This window comes from Calliopsis andreniformis, chromosome 1 (genome assembly GCF_051401765.1).
Source record: "Calliopsis andreniformis isolate RMS-2024a chromosome 1, iyCalAndr_principal, whole genome shotgun sequence".
Classification (NCBI taxonomy): Eukaryota; Metazoa; Arthropoda; class Insecta; order Hymenoptera; family Andrenidae; genus Calliopsis; species Calliopsis andreniformis.
Genome location: NC_135062.1, coordinates 14,815,082 through 14,829,429, shown reverse-complemented (window position 1 = coordinate 14,829,429; position 14,348 = coordinate 14,815,082). Strand labels below are relative to the sequence as shown.

General features: G+C 50.4%; 1 protein-coding gene across 2 annotated transcripts in view; it reads right to left on the bottom strand.

The window, feature by feature from the left end:
• Positions 1-8,862, bottom strand: part of Ubx (ultrabithorax) — a 111,932-nt gene extending 103,070 nt beyond the window's left edge. For both annotated transcript variants that reach the window (XM_076382121.1, XM_076382129.1), the window contains exon 1: positions 8,184-8,862. In XM_076382121.1, coding sequence (XP_076238236.1) covers positions 8,184-8,862 — 679 coding nt within the window. The remainder of the gene's footprint in view (positions 1-8,183) is intronic.
• Positions 8,863-14,348: the final 5,486 nt, after the last annotated feature.

Genomic DNA, 14,348 nt, shown 5'->3' with positions numbered 1-14,348 from the left:
ATTAATGTGGTAACGGGCTTGCGGGGGAGAAAAAGCGATTAAAATGCGCACACGAGATCGATCGGGATCTCGTGGGCTCCCATTCAGGCCTCGAACAAAGTTGTGCCTTGCCCACGAAACAATACGAACATTCTCGATATTCCCAAATGCCACATCGTGAGACTCTCAACGTAATCGTCGTGCACCATCAATTTTCTTCGCCCTCTGGTTAACATAATGCTTGTTCCCAGGCATGAAACGTGCAATCTTCAAGCGACTTTTGATGCTTCCTCTCAAATCTTCGGACCACTTCAACAACTCTCTAACTTCTTTCGTCTCAAGTTAAATGTCATACCTCCCCCGAAGCACAAACTTCGCCTCGTTTCGCGTAATTTCTACCTCAATAAACAGTTTCATTCCCCAGGGAACGTGAATGATTCGTGCTCTCCTTTTTTCGATGATCCAGATTCTACATCTTCCCCCTGTGTATCGATGTCGCCGACAATTACCTGCTACTCGATATTCATAACGTTTTTGCGGTCCGTGGAATGATTCGAACCTGACCAGAATGAAGGCGAAGGCATTGTAGTGAGGTCGCAGTTAGGGTGGCAGGTGCTGTTCGTAATGGCAGGCGGCCCATCTCCAGACAGACGGGGAAACCTGTGGGCAGGTTTGCCGGGCGCAAAAAAACTGAAGCGTGAGTTATGAACGTCCGAGTCTATTTGCAGTATCGACGGGGCCTCGATCGCGTCGTTGCGTATTAATTGAATGAACGGGGCCACGCGTATCTCGTCGGGCAGATGGCGCCAGACCGTGGCAAAGAACGAGCCGAAGATTGCGAAGTGGTTCTTTCCAGCGACATCGATTGCGCTTTCCACGGGGCCAGGTTGATGGAAACGGCGCGATGGGAGCTCGTTGCGCCGACGATCATCGATTTCAACGAGTTCCACGTACGCTGAACGCCGAGGCATCGCATCGAATCCGTAAGTATCGCGGCCGGTGGAAGATCGATGGGAAGAAGAAACGTTTAGCCAGTCGATGAAGATCGTCGGTTTTATCGTGAGAGTGACGGCTCGTAGGAACGCGGTTCCTGATAAATATTTAATGGTGCTTAATTAAATAGCGTCCCCGCGTCATCGGCGTCTCTCAGCTCGACGTCCCCGAGAATATTGAACGTCTTTAACTGTATCTCTTAATCCTCCTTTGACAATTTTATTCCACGGTATCGTCCTGGCAGCGAACGACCAAGATATACGAGCTACATCTTCATCTCTCGAGAGAACGGCGAGTATTCCGCAAAAACGTGAGCAGGAACACTTCTCGATTCAATTATTTTGCCTTGTAGCCATCGTTCCTCACGGGCACAGGCATACGTATCCTTTGTCTGCCGGTGTGTAGTCGTTCCGATCGTCGAGCACCTAAACACGTTCTCCGTGCCTACGAAGCGCGGCCGAGCCAAACTATGCATTATCTCAGCCTGGAGCAGCGAAATGGCAGTCAGTCCACTCCGTAACCCGAGCAAGAAGAAGCCGAACCAATCAAACGCGCGGCGTCTCTCCTGTCAGCAGCCTTGAAACCACTGCCAATTTCCTCCTGGATTTAGTCCGCTGCAGCTCTCGTTTCCTTGCGGTTTCCCGAGTTCGTCCACCCACGTCGTCGCAACCCAGGACATTGTTGCGAAACAGGGCATGACTTCTTTAGAAAATAATCTGAGGAACGCTCGGTAATTGATAAATAGCCGCTAACGACCGCGCGTACACGGTGAGAGGATCAATCGCGGCCGCGAGGGCGATAACTCCTCCCGCATGAAATTTGCAAAACAGCGAGATAGCGCAGGGGCCGTGGCCGGTGTGTAAAGGCGAGCCAGAGCACCGCTCGTACATGCGAACAGCTCGTCCATCAAATTGAGAACCCTGGTAGGCAGGCGGCCGCTACGCTCGGCTCAACGTGCGATCACCGGCTGCCTGTGCCTTGCGCGCGTTACGCGCCGCTCACGTTCCTCCGTTTCTTTTTCACCTCCTGGCGGCCACGAATAAACCATTGCTATTGTTTACCGCTGGACAACTGCTGCTTCAAGGTGGCTTCACAGAGACACTTCGTCCTCCACGAGTCGTTTGTTCCTTGCTTCAGATACACGTGTAAGAGTCCTCTTGATTGTCGCTCCAAAAGATACCGAGGCTAATATCCGTTTATCTTGTAATCGACCGCCTGTGCTCTTCCAGCTCTCGAATCCCTGGGAACTGCAGATCTTCTTCTTTAAGAAACATATTTTTCTGCTTCATCCGTCTTCGGAGGTAAGACTCTAATCTTCGTTCATGATCCTCTGCCCCTTTGATGTCTGATTCATGAATACCCCTTTTTAACGTAATTTGCTCTGTTCCAGGTAAACGTGGAAGCCTTTCGAACATATTTCCTGTGTCCGGCTATCGAGGCAGTATTTAAGGCTACATGGACCACCAGGTACGATCGCTCCGTATATGAAACGTGCTCTCAACGATAATCCATGTTACCAATCGCGTGAAATAGGATTATACACGTGTTTACACGGGCAACCTAGCCGTCTAACGTCTGTCCGACAGAAAAACGTGGGACAGGATGTAAGTGATTCCGATGTCCAGAAATTACGCTACTGAGGCGAATTACCGACACACGTGATTAGTACCCTCGAAGTTTTCGCGTTATGCCGCGCTCGAAAGTACAAAAATTGATTGACGATACACTCGGCCCGGGTTCGTGGTGAAATTATCCGACAAGGATCATGTAAATTGCGGACATCCATTTTGATCGATGGTTACAATTACTTTTAATGACACGTCCCCATGGTATTTTGTCCCACTGCAGGGCCCGCCATCCTTTCCCAACAATGTTAGGCCCCCCTGTACCGTTAACGAGGGTTAATTGAAAATCAATCTACGAAACACTGCATGATGAAACCGTAATTCGATGAAATTGTAACGTTCGAAATATGCCGCAATAATTCAAGAGGGAAAGTATGGAAAGTAATTGTATACAATGCATCTTTTCGTGCAAGATATATTACTGGATTGGATTTACGTCGCACCAACTGCCACTTGTTTCTGCTACGGCAATTTTGTAATACATAAGGTGTCTCAGAAGTGTACGCGAAAGCCAGAAGAAAACAAACGTGTCAGAGAACAGAAGGATTAAGTATGAAAAGGGGAGAATTTTTCAGTACCTATGATTCTGATGAACGTTCCCCAAGACGTGCTCGAGGAGCTCAGAAGCTCAGAAACGGGAGCGACTTCGATCAGATGTGAAGGACTACGTAGGTAATTTTCAGTGACCCGAATGTTTTTCGAGCGAGCAGTACGCAGAAGCGGCGGGCGTGGAGAAGGGAAAAGGGCGTAGTAAGTCATACGGAGAGGCTCGTACGTCATCCTCCATCCGGGCCAACGGAGCAACACATGGAAAGGGTCTGCAGAGCCTCCATGCACGATGAACGCACCTACCAACTTGGGTTGCCTCTTTAGGTCGCGTTGCGCTGGTGTTCGCGCACCAACACACGCCCGCGCCATACACTTGGCTCGCTCGTACACCTCCAGAGGTAGGAGAGGCCGAGCCACTTGGTCACGGACGTGCAACACGCACGCCTATATTCGACGCGACTCTACGATCCGATCTTTTCAATTTTCCGATTATAAATTAGCCCCTGAAACGGCTCGCGAAAAATAAAACGCCGTCGATATTGTGCAGGAACGGGGCGACCGGAAGCAGGGGGGTCGAACATCAAGATGGAAAGTTCTCTCGGCCATGTTCGTCAGCCATTGAGGTATACTTTCCGAAGGCTCGTGCACACCTGAGGGTGGCGTTCAGCGTTATGATCGACGAATGTTTTCAGATTTCCGTGGACCGTGAAAAGACGAGGGGAAGAGGATCGCGAGAGGGAAACCTACGAGCAACGGTGGAAATCGGTGGAACGAAGTGAGTAAACGTGCAATTTATGAGACAATCCCGCGAACAGTTGTAATTAGAAGCTCGCGTGAATGGGATCGGTAAAAACGCCGGCCCGTAAATGATTTGTACAATGAACTTGCTCGTGTTCTCTGTTCCAGGGAAACACATTCCTACCTCACACGAAGAGGGGACGCGGGCGCGTGGAACGATCTTGGTCGATACACGCCGAGATATGTGCTCTGTATTACCGACGAGACTCGCAGCGACGATAGCGGCAAGCGTGGAGGCACATAAGAGGGAGGGGTAAACGAGCCGAGCCACGATTTCGTCGTCGTAAACGTCAACGTTACGGTTACAGCGTTGTTCCTAGCTGGTTTATATTGAACGAGGTTGCTCCCCGAGGTACGTAACACCTACTGGCAACCGTCGTATCGTCCCGAGTACCTCCATACTCGTTTCCAACTCGGCCGAAGGAAAGAGAGGAAGAGAGAGAGAGTGGCGGGAGAGACCACGTGGCTTTTACGCGGGAACCTCGCTGCTTCGCCATCGAGAGTTCAAGGTTTGTTAGCTCTATCCTTTCATACACGCTGCCCGCTCTGGCTAGACGAGAGCCCAATAAAGATCGTCGTAACGATGCGATATCGACGTGCATTAATAAAAAAAAAAAGGCACGATCCTTGACATGTCGCCACGTACCGCGCATTCTCCTAAACATAATTCGAGGGACTCTTATTTGGACAGGGACAAAATTTTATCGAGGACGAAATCTTGAATTTTCGAATAATTTTTTGCGTATGATTTTCAAAGTTGGAAAAATTTACGTTCGATTTTCTCCCCTCGACGGGAGGATAAGTTTCCCTTAGATACAATTTTTTGCTGCTCTCAGAGTGTCGCATAATGGGATAAAACCGAGAGGTAAATTAGCGTCCCAAGGAAAACCTCAGGGAAACGAGGCACTTTCGCCAAGAATAAATGAACCACGGGGTGTACAGATAGTATTCGAAGCCCCGTCTTCACGCCCTCTAATTACCCCATAGACACGGCGGACCCTTCAATGAGGGGCCATAAATTTCGCCTGCGTTTGAAAACAGCCCCCGAAAGTGATACGGCACGACGGAAAAGCCTATTGTAAAGCGGGCGATGCATCTTGAAAATTGTCCGCCAGTACAGAGACGCGAACGATAAAGCTAGCTCGAAACGTTCAATCATCCGTGCAACGATCCCGGGTGGGAGAGCGCGTTAGCCTCCTCGTCGATATTATCTGAACGAGTGTTGTCTGCTTAAATAAAATCGCCTGTATCTGGAGCGATTCATTACACTCCTCGATAACATTATATTGCTTCATTACTGTGACATTAACGCGCGGGACATTTGCATCTGAGAACGGTGGCGGTGCCGACGCTCCGTGGCCGCCGTAAATCACCAATGAATTTCAACCGCGTGTTCCCTTTGATGTTTATCACGGCAATAATACAAATGCATTCTGCGTAATCGAGCTCCTTCGCGCGTACTCCACCATCAATGCGTCTCGAGAGCCATGTTCCCGTGACACCGATTCGTAATAAAACCCAGTTAATGATACACGTGTCTATCGGCGCGCTGATTTGTGCTATTTGGGGGGCGCATAAACGATACCCTGACCGCTTATTAGGTGAAATCTTTGGACAATCGTTTACGACAATACTCTTGGAAATAGATCACGAGATGGACACGAGCTATCCAAGCGTAGATAATCGTGCTTACTACTCTGGATAATCAGTGAAAAATCGGCATAGTAGAACGGTGAATGGAAGATAAAGTTTATAATATAATGGTAAGTTGGAAATTCTTCTAATGAAAGATGGTAATAGTAAGACCAAGGACCAAGGTGATAAAGAAACGAAGAACTGTGGGGAAGAATACTTATAGATGAACTTGTTCACGGCTCTAGGCTCGTGTTTTTACTACACGCGACGAGGCGCTCGTAATGCCGTCTGGACGGTTCTCCACGCGCGCGTGACGATAAAACCAAATTATTTATTATAGTCTGCGGCGTCGGCAACGAATGCCGGTAGACGTTTGATGGCTCTATATTTACCCGCAGGGACTTTAATCTACGATGAAATAATCCATAATCCTGTATCAATAAATTTTCCTACGCGCTGGCCTGCGTACCGCCTGCATGTACCAGCAACACCGAGGAGATCACTTGCCGGGGAGCGCGAAATGAGTCAACGACTCTCGATCCGCGGTCGTGCATAGAGAACCTGTTCCAACGCGAGACTGCGAGCCGATCAATTGCCTTTTCCCATTCCTACGGGTCCACCTACGATCCTTGCATTCCGCCGCATCGTCTCGACGCCTGATTTGCAACTCATAATCAGACGATTACATCTTCCGTTTCTCTAATAAATACCGTGCCAAACCACTTTCCCCTCGATCCGATCGCCGGCCCGATTCGTTGGCTATAACTTTGTTTCGGTTATTGAATGGAAGACGAGAGGTCGAGTCAGCGACGAGACGAGGTCGATTCAACTTCACCTGGTTGGACGAGACGAGAATGCACACGCTTATCCGCGATTATGTGAATATTAAATTCCTTCTTTCCTTTGCTCCCACTGCTATAGGGTATAGTATTTATAGAAGGCGTAAAGAATAAGGTTCGTTCAATAAAATCCCGTTTCTTGTCTCTCGAATAAGCACGCGCCTACGTCACGAGAGCTCATAAAGTAATCCCTACACCTTTGTATGCATAAAGAGAGAGGATCTGGCGCGGACCAACGGGAAGAAAAAATCCAGGCGGACCTTAAACCGGACCGAAGGGCGCGAGTAGGAGGCTAGAGAAAGAGGAGGACCGTAGGAGAGAGCGAAACGAGACCGAGAGGAGGAAGAAGGATCGAAGAGACGAGATGTGGAGTTCGAGAGGCACAGCTGAGTCGGTAGAGAAGAAGCGTCGACCGAAAAGCGAGAGAGAGCTCTCGAGAAGAGGCCTCGGTGATTATATATCTACCTACGACAAAGCGAGAGGGCTACCAGGGAGCTTCCTCGCTGAGAGGGACAAAGACGTCGCTAGAAACAGCTGACTACCGGAATTCGGGGTTCCGGAGGGGTGAGTACGACGAGGAAGGCACTTGAACCCCAATTGGACGAGGGCCTCCCCATTATACTCGACGTACCCAACGATTTTACACGCACTTGACTCCATTCTACCTATCCACCAGACGTAACTTTATTGCGCTCCACGACCGATTTTCCACGATCTGACGCTCCCAACGCAGAGGACCGCGTAAACTCTGACTTTACGCAACGTGTGACTCGATTCAATAGATCCTTATTTTTACAGCGAACGAAATGGCCCAATATCTAATGATAATTTAATTTTTTTTCTTTTTTACTTAGGAATGTCCCGTGAAATACTGATCCAGAGGTCGCCACAAGAAAGACTTAGCACCGATGGAAGACACAGGAGGAGTCGCAAAATAGAAGCAGCGCTTTTTTTAACACCAGTTGGCGAAGACCTCGTACAAAAGAGATACGTGCAGACAGAGGCGGGCGCATATTAACGACACCTCGAGGTGTCACTTTGCGCGTCGCTTTCACACGACTGGATTAGTTACTGCCAACCCCCCGGCAGGGACGAGCACGCAGAGTGCATTCATTCGCGCAGAAGGCAACGGAATATTTTTAGTTTGCTGGAGACTATAAATCCGTTATCTCGACTGCGCCTCGTGACGAATACATCGTAATTCAATCGACGCACAAATAGACACGAGCAAAAAGGAGAGAGACAAAAAGGATTACAACCAGTTTCGACGTAACGCAACGTCAACTTACATTCGACGATCGTATACAATTCGTGTCTTCCATTTTTCAGCGCCTGACCAAGGGAGGGAATGATTTGTTTCCGAACGAGCGTTCAGTTCTCGCCGTCAAGTACGAACGCACGGTGCAGTATCGCGTGAAATACAATGGAAAAAGAGCGGGCAGCGGCAGTTGGGCAAAGTATAGAAAGCATAGAGCAGATAGGCTGCACCGAACGTGTTCTCTAGCAGCGTCTTCCACGTAACTCGAGCATTGACCGTGAAACGTTGAAGCGCACGATTTAAGCCTGTCGGTAGTCGGGCCGGGTAAACTCGATCCACCACGCCTTTCCCGACCACGTGGCCCGAGTCTGCCGACTCCGATCTCCCCCTAAGCACTCGTGTCGCTTCTATATTTCATCACGGCTGTTATGATAATCGTTCCGCGGCTCGCAGAGAGACAACTAGCGATAGACAGAGACGGTCGGGCGTTATGAATGGTAAACTCACCTGCTATAGCCATCCAGGGGTAGAAGGTATGGCTGCCGGTGGGTTGCTGGTGTAGTTGCGTGGCAACCGGTTGGCTCGCGGACGAGTTCAGACTGCAGGTGTTCCAGGACGTCGTGAGGGACCTCGAGGAGCTGTTGTTGCCAGGACTCGAGGCCGGGTCGCCGCCTACGAGGCCGCCGTAGCTACCGACCCTCGTGCCTTCCGGAGTGCACGCGGAAGGACGGACCACCGAATTGCTCTGGCTGTTCGCCGCCGAGGTCGCTGACTGCCAAACGTCCTTGACGGTCGCGGCTGCCATCACAGCCGCGTAGCCGTTCTGATGTGCCGCGGTCTGGTCCTGTTGCTTACAGTCCTTGGTCGCGGTGGTCGAGTAGGACGAGGTCGTGTGTCCAGTCGCCTCAGGGGTCGTCGAGTAGAGCTTGCAGGCCGTCGCGACGCTCGCGTCGTACGGCGAGTCCTGGGGCGGCCTCGTGTTGGTACCGCCGCCAGGATGGATGCCCAGCGAGGACGAGGTGTGATGATGGTGCTGGGTGGACGCGTACGGCGACATGCCCAGCCCTAAGGGGAAGCCTCTGTAGGCCGCGGCTGTCGCTGGATCGTGGTGCTGACTAGCGGCGCCCGTTTGATGGTGGTGGCTCCCGTAGAAGCCACCCGCAGTCTGCTCGAAATACGAGTTCATTATCCCGGGTATTTTGGATCACTTGCACTGAAACACCGCCACTTGAGAGAAATCTGACGAACGAGTACGGGAGGTGTGCAGTCACCGACACCCTCCGATAGAAAGACCGATCGACTGACTGACTGACCGACTGACTTGACCGACTGACTGACTAATAGTTCCAGTTGGCCTGTTCGCTGATGGGCAAAGAGTCACACGCGTCGATTAGTAGTCCGTTTGATCTCGAGTCAGGTCCCTTCCACGGGTTAGTTCCGACGTTCGGTTGGTTCGCGCCAAAAGGCGAGAGGTAGGCGCGTGGTGTCGCGTCGTGGACCGATACGCCGTTTGACGCGGCTGGCGACAGGTGACAGCGTCGACGAGGGACCAAGGAACGGGCATTAAACGGCCTTTAAGAGGTCATAAAAGTCATCGGTGGACGAGTGGTAGGTAGGTAGGTAAGTAGGTATAGGCAGGCGGCGGTCGCAGCCCAAGTGTCAATGTCAGTAGGCCGTTGGAGTGTAATTCAGAATGGGACTCATGGCAGCGGCGGGGGCTGACTTTTATGGGTTTGTTATGGTTACCGCTGCCGGCGACAGCGTGAACCGGCGTGACGGCGGTCTCTAGGTAGTGGAAAACAGGCGATGATCGTTAAACCGTTACGACGCAATAAACCGGGGTAATAAGACGGGCTATAAAACTGGCTGGTATGGGTCTCTGTACCGCGTGCGCGCCCGTCGACGGCACGCGACGATCTCTCCCTCGCGAACACCTCTCCTCCTCCGCCTCGCTGTTCGCTCTAATCCGTCCCGGAGAAATGTACGTGTGATAATTCTGTGATCGGTCAGGCCCGGGGCCCCGTGTGTCTCGAATACCCGGCAATCGATCTTTTTCAATGGGGGCCGAGGAAGCAACCGCTGACTCCGTGTCCGCACTGCACACTAGCACTAGTCGAAATGTGACGACTTCGCTGATGACTGTGAGCGGTTCAGTACGAGGCGACGTACCGAAGGGGATCGTAACGAACCACGGTATGCCAGTGCGGTGGTCCACGGCACACTACCGCTTTTCTCGCGCCCCGTGTACCGCCACTCTGTACCGTCCTCCGTCTCTTGCTCGCCCGTTCGCCTCCTCTCCTCTCTCTCTTTCACCATCGCCCTCTCCTGCTTCCACCTCAGCTCGCTCCTCTCTCTCGCGAACCCGCCAGCCCTCGTTTCTCCTCTTTCTCTTTTCCTCTATCGTTCCCTCTCTTCCTTCCACGCCGACCGCTCCTTCTCTTGCTCTCGCGCGCGCACACTCTTCCACGCGATGTACTCTACGTGTGCCGACGAGGATCGGCGCACCGCTCGCTTTTCCTCCTTGTCTTTCACGCGACGTCCCCCTCTCCAATACGATAACCGACTTCTCTCGCTTGCTCCGTCCTCGCTGCCTCGCCCCCTCCCCCGCAAACGACGCCCCCTCCACGATAGCCGTCTCACCCTCTCGCTCCGTCTCGCTCCACCTCTCGACGACAACGGGTCGCGTCTCCTCTCTTCCGTTCGCTCTCTTCGAATCACTGCCTCTCTTTCTTTCTCTCCTCTATACACTCAAGCGCCCCCTGTCGAGCGGACGGGCAACTCGCCGACTTGCCGCGAGATTAAATTCGGATTCCCTGTGCTACGCACCGCTGGCTCCGTTTCGGGACTGAGAAGACCTCGGAGCAGTCGAGGCTCTTCGGGACCAGGGCCCAAATCGGCACGAAAGGAGCGGAGAAAATCCGGCTCGAAAGACGAGAGATTTCCACAAGTTGAACGCTTCCATTTGATAAAGGAACCGCGAAAAAGAGAAGAGAGAAGGCGCGTGGGAGGAAGGGAGACAGTAAGACGCGGAATTGCGGCAGCTAAGAGGGAGACGAGAGGTACGAGGTCGCGTCGTCGGCGGGGAGAGAAGGGGGGAAGAAAACAGGGTGCCAAGGGAGGAGGTTATGCTTAAGGACCAATCAGAATTGAATTCGTCACGAGTACCGCGCCGGCAGAGCACGAAAATTCCTACGCCATGTGAAAGTAGTTCCAAGTCGGAACGACGCCCATGACCAGCTAGGCGCCGCCCCGCGTTGCCCCCACCAGGCGAAAACGCGCGAGCAGCCGCGGATACAGACACGTCGTGCGGGTAGAGCGAAAGCTGCACGCCACACGCGCGTCACGCAACGCTTCCTCTCTCCTCGCCTCTCGCCGCTCCGCGCTCCGTGGGATCCGTGGGGATACGTGCACCGCCACCTCTGAGTCTCGCCTGGAACTAACGCTGCCAGATCCATTCAGACGTTCAAACGACCAACATCAACGAGGCACCTTGTGATTATCGTTATTGGCGAGAGAGCGATTTCGCGAGTCAACTCTTACGCCCGATCCACGGAGTTGCGGATAGAGAGGGAAGAGAGACGCGTGGAACGCCTTTAAACCATACAGATGATTCGTTCGATCGAAACGGAACCGGTCTCTGATCTCGCCAGAGCCTGACCGTGGCGTTCGATGATACGATTGCGAACACGGGACGAGAAATGTTATCATAAACGTCTTTTACGAGATACTTGGCCGTTTTACGAACCAATTAGACCACGGCCGGTACAATTAAAACGCCGTAAAAGTGGGCCTCTCTCTCCTGAGCCGAGCAAGCGGCCGAGCGGCGTGGCGCGCGCCGCACCGCTATAGGGAATGTTTATTGGGATGTAAATGTCGCTGGATTATCGCCCCCGCGGTTCGCACCTCGTAAATTATTCCGTAACGAGCCGAGTAATGCCCATCATAAGCTGCTCTCAGGGGCCGGACCAGACTATTTGCTCGCTCACTTTCGCCATTACGAATGTTTAGGATATAACCCACCTACTTAGCACCCGCCTCGAAAAAAGGGTTCGAACGACTCGGAGCACGACATCATTTGCTCACTATTATTCAAATGGTGTTCTTAAGATCGCTCCTTTCGTCGCTCTACAACCTTCTCTGATTATATTGTAAATAACAATCAATTAGAAAAACTGATACAATCATGTTTCACTATCGAATCAATTTCGTGCTACTAATTCTTCCAATTTCGATAAGTAAAATATATCGTTCTGTTAGTCTATGTTAAATTAGTAGATATAAATGCCATAATGCTACAAAATATTAACGCAATAATGTTTCTGAGGGCATAGAAGGATAATCTCTGAATGCTTTTTATCTCCATCATTGCGTATCTTTCGCGTAGCGAAGGGCTAATATCTCGGGGAAGGTATCGGCGGTTCATTGAGAACAGTCATCAAGTGTCCGGATTGATAGAGCCCCTTGATGAAGAGACTCGATGCAGTTTTCGCTTTTGTGGGACTCCGACAGGTGGCAGGCCGTTTGCTTGAAAATCATGACGGCAATAAACTCCGGCTTTATGACCACTTGAACAGAATCGTAAAAGTCAGGGCCTTTAAGCTTATAGCATGGTAGGACGCGTGTCGAATATGGTGGGGGCGTGAAGAGAGCCACACCATAACATCGAAGAAGGGGAAGGGTGTCAGGGGCTGTGTGGGTAGCCAAAATGGGCCTAAATGCCCCTTTTAAAACGCCATTGAAGATAACCAGGCGACCACTAAAAGGGGTTTATTTAATGACCACGGTTGTTCTCACAGAACCAGACACTCCATAGCTACTGACGACAATCGTCTGATGGCTTCATGATTATTACAACTCTTTCTTCCCTTCTTTCCTCGTCTATGTTACATCCGACCTGACGCCACCTGCGTTACGAGCCTTTGCATCTGATGTCCGCTTTAGGGGACAACGAAAACACGTTCGACATGGCGTATCCCAATTGGAAAACCACGACAAAGGTCCTGAACAGGTTGTATCACCTTTCAGAGATGTCGTTATTGTTCGCAAATAACGTTGAAACGCGACGAAACGATATTGGCTAATTTTCGCGAGCCCACATATTGGCTACGATAAATCTGGCTACGTACGGAACAGTATCATCGAAGGAGCAATCTTACCCTCAAGCCGAAACGGATGATGGACATTTTCCTTATGGATTTCAAACAAAACGAAAGAGTGGAGAACGGACACTCGAAGGTGGAGGGAGGTATTAGAGGGCGTAGCTATAGCAACGAGAAGATGGACACGAAAGCCAAGGGGCCGTTGCACCCGACTCGAGCAAATCTGCACTCTTGCTAAACCAGCATCCATTCTTCATCGCTCTGGTGGCTTTGGCTCCTTTGGTCTCCTCCAGCATGGTTCAACGCACTGCTTGGACTCTCACTTTGGTTGGTCTTTCTTTCTGCCCTCCTCTAACCCTACTCTGCCCCCTCGCTCCCTACCTCCCTCGTTTCCTTCTCTTTTGCTTTCTTATACCTCCCCCCTCCTCCCGCCCTCCACATCTCTCTCCAGGGATACCAGGGATGAATATTCGATCATGAACGAGCGTCAGAATTTCAGATAAGCGTGATTCTCGTCGTTGTTATTCGCGCGGATCGAAACTCTTGGGGATCAACTGGTGATGGAAAGGTATCCGCGGTGGTAAGATGACAATGGCGTACTGGGCGATGCATTAAAGCTGTCAGTGCACTTTACATTACACGAGCAAATTATTTGGAAAGGGAAAAATGTATGATTATGGAATAAATGCATAGATAGATCTATAGCAGACCACGAACGATGCAACAGAAAAATCTACAGTCCAATCTATGTGGTTTAACGTTGTGGAAAAATTCCAGCGGAAGGAAACTGCTATTAATGATGACTGAATAAATACAACGTCAGTGAAATCACTAAATCTTGCAAGAAATATTCCACGATGCAACTTTTTATGTAGACTTGAATTACGTACCTTCACGAAACATTTCTTTGGAAAATGAATATCGTCTTAGCAAAAAAATTATTTATATCTAAACTAATTCATACGCTGTGTCATCAGTAATGAGTCTACATTCGTAAAAAATGCTTGGCACGTGATATAGTAGAGTAAAAAATTTCAATGAAAAATACATATGAAGACACTGGTATATGGAACAAACAATGCACTGTAAATCTCGGTTGAAAAATTTGCAACCGAGGAAGTATATTTTATTGAAGTCGCATGTCCCTATATTTCTTCACTTCAATGCATTCTTCATGTCAGCGCGAAGTGAAAAGAATGAAAGAATTAAAATTAAAAAACGAATTCTATGCATATTGATTTACAATGCATCAAGAGGGAAGGAACCCAGGCAGGATCGGCTGCCAAGGACACGGAAGAAGTCCTCTTTGCCATCTGGCGGTTTCCTGCAGTATCACCTGCCTGCAAAATCTCTTTTGCAGCTCTCTACAGTTCTCGCTGCCGATATTTTCGTTAGGTGAACAATTGCACTCGGCGCTCGCCACTTACAGGGTATATAAATATTTCCTGGCCCGGTTTCGGGGTCTAAATAGAAATCCTAAGTACTCGAACAAGCTTCTGTGATACAAAAGCGCTAAAGAGAAATGAAACGGCCGCTGTTGCCAATCTACCTCGTGCAGCTGCACTCGTAAATC